The sequence below is a fragment of the Rhincodon typus genome, chromosome 16 (genome assembly GCF_021869965.1).
Source record: "Rhincodon typus isolate 14 chromosome 16, sRhiTyp1.1, whole genome shotgun sequence".
In the NCBI taxonomy this organism is placed as follows: Eukaryota; Metazoa; Chordata; class Chondrichthyes; order Orectolobiformes; family Rhincodontidae; genus Rhincodon; species Rhincodon typus.
The window spans coordinates 57,385,509-57,394,836 of NC_063347.1; the positions used below are offsets into that span (position 1 = coordinate 57,385,509).

Below are 9,328 nucleotides of genomic sequence, written 5' to 3' on the forward strand. Positions count from 1 at the left end.
TCTACACCTTGTTTTCTGTACTGAGATCAGGCCACCTCCAACTACAGTTTGTAAACACAAGGCACTATTTATTACATTAGCTGTAGGTATGAAATTGGCCATCACCATCACATATCCGTTTCAATAACACCCAAATAGAAAATGGCTCATTATTCAGTTATTGCAGCAAACATTTAGCAATGTTGATAGTTGGTGTAGATCAATTAGCACCCCTTTTAGTGATTAAATTATAATTAGTTTCATTAGTAAGCACTCTATATTCATTTACAGCTGCAGTATCTAAGCTTTGTCCACAAAGGTTAGTTTTCAGAAATAAAGGTAATCATGCCTGCTCCCACAGGCACAGCTAGTGACAATGACTTCTTATTGTATTGAGATTGTTGGTAGGGGCTCTTATGATGCAGTGCTAGTGTTCCTATTTATGGACTAGGAAGTCCAGGTACATGTCCCACCTGCTCCAGAGGTGTGTAATAACATCTCTGAACAGGTGGATTAAAAATTTTCTTGAGACCGTTAGATGCAGACTGGAAGTCACTTCATTGTCACTCTCAAATCCTATTGAGAAGCAGCTGCTGCAGGGGGTGATGAGGTCCCATCAGAGATTGCAGCCTGATGGTCTTCTGCAAGGACTCAGTTTGTAGTACAACCAGTTCCCACTGAGCCCCTTGGACTCCTCGTTTGTAGTGAATCAGATACAGCAGGGGAACTGTTAGGCTCGGACTCAGGATTGCGTGGGGAGGGACAGAGAGACAGGGACAACTGGAAAATGGCTGTTACTTACTAATCGCTGGTGCAGAGGACTGAGTGGCATCGTGGTATTGTCTCTGCTCAAATGTCCCTTGAATTTTCACCATCCCAGCTTGCACATTGAATAGCCAAGTGTGCAAGGTGCTGAGGTCAGAACCCACAAGGCAGCACAGAATTCCTATATTGTGGGAGCAGGCCATTCAGCCCATCGAATCCGCCCCAACCCTTTGAAAAGCATCCCACCCAGAACCATTCCTGTCTACCCCAATCGCTGTAACTCTGCATTTCCCATGGCTAATCCATCTAACCTGCACTTCTTTGGACTGTGGGAGAAAACCGGGGCACCTGGAGGAAACCCACACAGACATGGGGAGAATATGCAAACTTCACATTACACAGTTGCCGGGAGGTGGAATCGAACCTCAGTCCCTGGTGCTGTGAGGCAGCAGGGCTAACCACTGAGCCACCGTGCCACATGTGGTCAAGGAGGAAGTGCAAAACAAAAGCCAGCCCCCCACATGGCCCCATGAATTAAAGGTCTGGATGAAGAATCCTACCCACAACATGAGCCCTTTGTACACTCTCAATTCTGCTTTACTCTCCTTGGAAAGATAAAAAAAAGTCCAGTGTGTTGTCAGCTATGCAGGACTCTGCAGCTGAACTGCTGGTTAGGATTTTAGCTGGTTTAATTTCCACCTGGCATGTCTCTGCCATCGCAAAGGGATGGGTGTTGATCCACTATCAGTGTTTGTTGACCGTCCATTGGTCTTGCTCTCAGACTCCGGCATAGATTCATACAGGGAGATGAATGCTGATCAGCTGGGTGGAGCAAGGCTCAAATGGAGATAGAAATGAACAATGATCTCCCCATGTTCTTCGTCAAGTGCAATTTTGTCCATCCCTCTGAAAACACACACAATGTCCTATTGCAGCAGTACAGGAGATCAGAACAAGTCAACAGCTAACCTTTGTAAACCAAAGGCAGATACAAAACAACCATAAAAATGTTAAAAAAATCCTAATTAAATCTAGTCATCTTCTTCAAAGTATTCATTACACAATCTGAAAATGAGACAGTCACTTCACAGTGTAGTATTTAGACGGTACAAAAGGCATCTTGGAAACAGTGGCATCCACAATCTTCTTCCGAACCTCCACCTTTAATGGAGTGCCTGGCTTGCTGTACTCCGTATCCACATATCCCATGGCAATGTTCTGTTTCAGACAGGGAGAGGGGCATCCACTCGTCACCTCCCCTGAGAATGAATGGAAAGCAAGGCTAACAGGTTAGTATGTATTCCATATTCTTTCTTATCAGAACATAAGAAACTATGAAAAAGGAGCAGGAGTAGGCTATGTGGCCCAAAAGCCCTGCTCTGCCATTCAATAAGATCATGACTAATCTTTTCGTGCACCACAGCTCCACCTACCTGCCTGCTCACCATAACCCTTAATTCCTGTACTGTTCAAAATCTATCAGTTTTTGTTTAATTACTTTGCAAATAATCCTCAAATTCATTGAGAATTATTCTGCCATTCAGCAGGATTTTATGTACAAGGAATATATCGATCCCTAGTTCCCTGATCTCACTAACTCCTGACTGTCTGTATCCCACTGCTGAGGAGCAGGTTCAACCAGAGCATACCATTAAATAGAATGTGTTGCAGGGACTATTCCAACCAGTACAGGGGGCTGCCTGAATGGAGATTTTGCTGGCAACAAATAGTTGATTGTCTTTGATAACTGCTCACTATCACCAGGCCTTCTGCAGGCCAAAAACTTTGTGTTTGGTTCCCAGGTAATTGTACAGCTTGGGGTATGAACAGGATAGGCAGAAGAAATCAGTGGTCCTGAAAGGAAGGAGCTGAGTTTTTGCTCTGCAGTTTAGAAAGCACCTCAAGCCTGAAGATAGCTAGTTTATTTCCCCTCATCAGTTGCTGTAAGCTGTGATTTTAATCAGGAAGTCAGAGATTGTTCTAAGTGGGAGCCAGTCACCCTGTACCTCCTGCAAACAAGAAGTATCAAAAGGCCCATCTCAGCAAAACTTATGAACAAGGACCAGTGAACTGCCTTCCTAGTCTTGCCCTTTGCCCATAACACTCGTGCTTTTTTGTCTGTCTGTATGTGTGCCTAGAGGGGACATTTATAAAAGTTTTCACTAGTAGGGTCATAGGTCGATAGTTCATAATTGGTTATCTGTAGCTAGAACGTCCTTTCCTCCTAGCAGCTACAATGTGTTGACATCAAATGGACTTCAGCAGTTCAAGAAAGCAGCACACCAACTCTCAAAGAAAATGAAAGACAAGCAATAACTGTTGGCCTAGTCAGTGTCTCTATATCCCATGTAAGAATAAAAAGGGTCAATATTTTGTGATTAAGGGACAAATATTGACCAGGATGCTGGGGCAAAAGCCTCTATCTGCTCAGAATAATGCCATGAGTCCTTGTACTCCAAGCCAAGGAGATAGACAAGGCCTCAGTATAACCTCTCATCCAAACTACAATGGAAATTAGTTGGTGTTTGATGGAGATTAACTTAGAGTCTATGAGGACTGAGCAGGGGAGTGGGACTAACTGGATTGCCCTACGGAGAAGGTGGCATGACTTAGATGGATTGAATAGCCTACTAATAACTCTCTGGCTGCAGAAAATGCAATGTTCCTTCAGTATCACACTGGAATGTCAGCCTAGGCTATGTACTCGAGATTCTGGAGTGGGGTTCAAACACACACGCTTCTGACTCTGAGGCAAGAGTGCTATCCAGGTTTGGGTAGCCAGCAACATTTGCTTTAAACCAAGGGTCCAAGGATGGGCATACTGATGCTGTTCTGCAGCACTGACTTCTGCTACTGGATATAACCCTTAGCCCCTGCATTCCTTTCCCTTTCAAGTATTTAAACCCAATTTTTTTGAAGTTATAAGTGCAGTGTAATTCCGGATTCCCTACAATTGTTCTGACAGGGTACCCCACACGCTGCGCGGCTGCGATTCCAGAACTTACCAATGACTTTTCCGTCAAGGTTCAAAATTGGCGTGTGCTGCCTGACTGGGGGCCCGGCAGATGTCAGACCCACTCGTTTCCGTTTAGTTTTCTCTTTGATCTGTCTCAGGATGATCTCAGCTCCAGGAAAGTCTGCAGCAGCTCTCCGCTGCTTTCCTGAGGAGAGAGAGGAAGCAAAGGGAAAGAAGATTCCCAGATGATGAACTGGGCCCCGGCTCAGGGAATGGCAAAAACTATCTTTCTTGTCTGTGGAGGCAAACGCACAGAGCGCATAATATCCCTTCCTCAACAGTTATTGGCTGGTTAAAATACACGCACACGAGCTGTTGAGGGAACGAGCAAATCAAGGACCTTGGAGGTTGTGTGAGCGAGCAGGAGATGCGAGTAATGGCAGGTGTTACTCATGTGACCCAAAAAAAAAATCACCCTAAGTGACCGCAGAATACTAGTTCAAGTCCCATCAACTTTGAGAACTCGACTGAATTTCAAAATCTGGAAAATAAATTCTACTATGTGTAAAAGTGACCACATAATGGCGAGATTGTTGTAAATCTCCAACAGATTTGCTGACATCATCTGACCCTGCTCTGACCACCGACTTGGGTGGTATTCTCACCTAGAAGTCAGAAGTTTGGGCCCCAGTCCATATAACCCTGGCTCTGAATACAGGGTTTGTTACCTGGTGGGAGTACTTGTGTTGTAAAGGGTTGGGGGAGGGGGGGTTCACACTTTAGCCTTGGTTGAAGGTACACCTAAGATAGATTTTTATGAGGAATGCATTGGGAAACTACCTATATTCCTCCTCTGAGTAAGTGGTTCTTGAGTTAGGACCTGCCTGTGAGGCAGAATACAAGAGCTGTACTCTCCCAGTGTGAAGTCCATTAGACCTGAAGCCAGTGTGCCAGCTAAAACACTAGCAAATGTTTGACTGTCATTGTAACTTGCATTTACGTTAATGCTTTATTCTGATCACAATTGTTTCGACAGTGTCTCAGAAAATAACTGTCTGTACATTTTGCGAGATTGAGTATCGTTGGGATTTAAGAAGCTGAGCTTCACAAGTTGCAGTTTTTACACAGGCTCGCATTTTTTAAACAGTCTGGATTTGTAAATGGCACAAATATAGGTGGGAAGGCAAGTGGTAAGGATGGTACAAAAAGAGGCTGTGGAGGAATACAGACAGGTTAAGACAGTGGGGGAAAATGTGGCTGATAGAATATAATGTGGGAAAATTTGAGGTTATGCATTTTGGCAGGAAAAATAGAAGACCTGAAAAATTTCAATGGAGGAGGTCTGCAGAAAGCTACAGAACAAAGGGATTTGGGAGGCCTCGTGCATGAATCACAAAAAGCAGGGTTCCATGTACAGCAGGCAATAGGGAAGGGAAATGGAATGTTGGCCTTTATTTCCAAAGGGAATAGAGTGTAAAAGTAAGGATGTTTTGCCAAAACTGTACAAGGCACTAGTCAGACTGGAACACTGAACAGTTTTGAGCTCCTTATTGGAGGCAGTCCAAGGTTGACTAGATTGGCTTTATATTTATTGGAATTTAGAAGAATGAGAGGTGACCTTTTTGAAACATACAAGATTGTTAGTGGAATTGACATCTTAGATGTGGAAATGTTATTTCCCCTTGTGGGAGAGTCTAGGACCAGAGGGCATAATCTCAGAATAAGGGGTCACTCTTTTAAGACAGAGATGTGGAGGAATTTACTGTCTCAGAGGATAGTGAATTCATATAATTCTTTACCACAGAAGGCTGTTGAGGCTGGGTCATTAAGTATATTCAAGGCTGAGATAGTCAAACTTTTAAACAATAAGGAAATCTAGGATTATAGGAAAAAGGCAGGAAAGTGGAGCTGAGAATTTTCAAAACAGTTGTGCACAGCAAACTTGGTGGGCTGAATGGCCTGCTCTGCTCCTACATCTTATGGTCTTGAGGGAAGCCACCATAGCAGATCTGTCTTTTATGTGATCCCAGTGGTACCCCAACATGTCGGACTCTTCACTGCCCTCTGAAATGGCCTAAACAAACACTCAGCTGTATGGGTCAACTTGATAGTGAGACCAACATCCCAAAAACGAATAGAGAGTTTGGTCAGAGGGGGCATTCAGAGAGAGGAAGCTGGGCTCATCTATCAGATGACAACAAGCAAGAACTGGAAGAGCAGACGAAGTGAGACTTCTGGAAGCCAAACATATCCAGGACAGCTGTGCTGCAAGTATCGGTTCCTTCGGACTTGTTCATGCTCAGAATCACCGGGAGTCACTTAACATACATGCAGCTGAGAATAGTGAGTGACAACGCAGTGGGGGAGGAGGAGGAAGGCAGGTCAGCTCCAGGGATCCCGAGAGTCAGAAGCCATCGTAACAGCTATATGCACTTTACGTGACGTGGACCATGTAACTGAAAGCTTTAATAGAAACAGAAAATGCTGCAGATACTTAGCAGGTCAGGCAGCATCCGTGGATAGAGGAAAAACAGATTTAAATTCCCAAGTCAATAGCCTTTCAACAGAGCAGCCAGAAAAGCCAAAGAGATGGAAAATTAACCATTTCTCTCTCCACAGATGCTTCCTGAGCTGTTGAGGTATTTCCAAACATTTGCTGCTTTTGTTCAGACTTCCAGTATCTGCAGCATTTTGCTTTTGTGTAGGTATAAGCTTTACTTTTTCCATTAGGTGATTTTACACGAGAAGGATCGGCAACTGTGACGGAGATTCTCAAATGGTATCGTGCTTCTCGGATTCCTGATAAAAGGCCACGAGGAAGCAGAGCAGAAAGGAATACCCACTGGGAAGAGAAAGACATCACATAGTTGCAAAGTGGGTTAGGTACAAGTTTAAAGAGGATAACTCCTTGATTGTTTCACGACAGCAGTTAGGCATAATCAGGTTAGACACACCAGTCAGTGCTTGGAGGAGTTAAGTTTAGTTTTAAATTCCTCGAATGTGAATACCCGTTTTGGAGCAAAGCAAAACTGTTCAGATTGGATACGCTTAACCTAAACTAAATGGATATCAATAACCTAACAGATTTTAAATAATAGAGCTGGCACAGAAACAAACTGAGAATAAATCAAAATAGTAGGATTGGCTGAAGTGGAGGAAGGAAAAACGTTAGCAAAACAAAGTGAAATGTTCTGCAGAAGTTAGATACGTGATCACCAGTTAGGAAATTGGTCAAAGTGTGTCTTTGTAACCAAGCCTGGCTGATGCTGGACACTTGGACAAAGATATAGAAGAGAAACATGCAGCAACACTCAGTGAGGGATAGATCTGGCTGAAGTCTGGATCAGAATCTGTACAACGTATATATGTATATGCATGTAAAAATCTAAATAAATGCACTGAATCAAAGCATCAAGTGGTCAGGGACAACAAGGTGTAGAGCTGGATGAACACAGCAGGCCAAGCAGCATCATAGGAGCAGAAAGGCTCGCGCATCAAGTGGTCAGGGATGTTTTTCATTGTCTGGTTAGGAAGCTAGGTTACCATATCCTATATAGATACAGGGAATGGACAGGTGGAATACCTATGGTCCATAAAAGTGTTGCTTCCACTGGAGTGGTGGTCTCATCAATGTCATTTCCATACAGACAAAGCCCGGCCTCCAGGCGTAAGCTATCCCTCGACCCAAGGCCAGCAAGTTTCACCTCACTGTTCTTCAACAGCGACTCTGCCAGCTCCACTGTACGCTCAATAGGGACCGAGATCTACAATTTAAAGGCAAAAATATTAGAACTGTAGACATTGAGCACAGGAGGAGAGTCTCATTATATTGCTGCATCTCCATGCCAGAGCAATCAAAATTCAAATCCCTACCATCCCAAATTTATCCCCCATATCCTTGTTTCAAACCCAATGTAATCCCCACTGGCCTCCACTCTTCCCCCATATTCAACACAGTGCGGAGCTGGAGGAACACAGCAGGCAAGATCAGAGGAGCAGGAAAGTCGACGTTTCGGGTTCACACTCTTCATCAGGGTGTAAATCTGAAACGTCAACTTTCCTGCTCCGTTCCTCCAGCTCCACACTGTGTTGACTCTGACTCCAGCATCTGCAGTTCTTGCTATCTCCCACTCTTCTCCCACATCCCTGTATCAAACCCAATCTGATTCCCACTGCCCTACACTCTTCCCCCACTGCTCTGTATCAATCCCATCTAATTGTCACACTCTCCTCAGATCATCCGCCTGCATTTAAGACAGACATGAGCAATTTCTTCTCTCAGCGGGTTGTGAACCTGTGGAATTCTTTACTACATGGGACTGCTGAGGCTGTGTCATTAGGTGTATATTCAAGTAGAATCGTGCAGCATGGAAACAGACCTTTCAATCCAATTCATTCATATTTACCAAGTTTCCCAAACAAAACTAGTGCCACTTGACTGTGTTTAGCCTAAATCTCTCTAAACCTTTTCTATTCATGTACCTATCCAAATGTCTTTTAAATGCTGTAACTGTACCTGCATCTGCCACATGCCTCATGCCACATATGAACCACCCTCTGAAAAACTACATTAATGTATTTAAGTAATAGTCAGATTTTCAATCAGTAAGGAATCAAGGGCTATTCAGAAAAGGCGGGAAATTGAACTTGAGGATATTCAGATCAGCCATGATCTCATTGAATTACAGAGCTGACTCGATGGGCTGAATGGCCTACTTTTGCTCCTAATTCTTATGGTCCAACAGTGTTATGCAGAAAAAGAAATGTTACACAGTGAGATTTCACAATCTGGAAGGTAATACCCGATATGGTGGAGGAAGCAGATGCAGTACCTAACTGTCAAATGGAAATTAAATACTTGAAGAGGAGTCATTTGCTGGAGACATAGCACCTAATGATTCACACAAAAGATGTGCTCTATCACCATCTGGTGGAGCTGGTCAATCAGTGTAGCATTAAAACAGTCAATGATGAAGATGTATCTAAATGCATGGTAAAAACATTTCGGGAATGCTGACGTACAACCCTCTCGGATCTTCGTTCAACGCAAACTCGTATTTATTCAGTAACTTTAACAGTATAAAATGTTCCAAGGTGTTTCACAGGAGCATTATAGAATTATTTATTCATTTGACCCCGAGATATTAAGGTGATATCAAGTCAGATGATTAAACCTTAGCCAAAGTCACTGGTTTTAATGGAGTGTTTTAAAGGAATAAAATTAGGTGGGGAAGCAGGTAGGTTTTAAGGAGGGAATTCCAGAGTTTGGGACTGAGGCACCTTAAGGCACATCTACTAAATGGTGGGCAATTAAAATGTGGAATGGTCAGGTTTGAAGGAAACACAGCCAATATAAGTTAGAAGCATAAGCTGCTCATTTAGACCTGGAGCCTGTTCCATCATTCAATAAGATCATGGCTGATCTGTTTGTGTTCTGAATTCCACAGTCCCATCTACTCTTGTTAACCTTTGATTCCCTTGCCTATCCATCTCTGTCTTAGAAGTATTCAAACACCCAGATTCTACCAGTTTCTGAGGCACTGAGTTCCAAACTCGCACATCCCTCAGAGAAAAAAATTCTCCTCATCTGTTCTAAAAAGGTGAATCCTAATTTTAAAACAGTGCTCC

The 9,328-nt window shown here is 43.4% G+C and overlaps 1 protein-coding gene across 1 annotated transcript; it reads right to left on the reverse strand.

Moving 5' to 3' along the window:
- Positions 1–1,122: 1,122 nt before the first annotated feature.
- Positions 1,123–8,231, reverse strand: LOC125485099 (aminomethyltransferase, mitochondrial-like). The gene is made up of 4 exons (XM_048606244.1): positions 8,217–8,231; positions 7,284–7,464; positions 3,750–3,905; positions 1,123–2,003 (listed from the first exon to the last, which is right to left on the reverse strand). The coding sequence occupies exons 1-4, from the start codon at positions 8,229–8,231 to the stop codon at positions 1,825–1,827; spliced, it is 531 nt and encodes a 176-aa protein (XP_048462201.1). The 3' UTR covers positions 1,123–1,824.
- Positions 8,232–9,328: the final 1,097 nt, after the last annotated feature.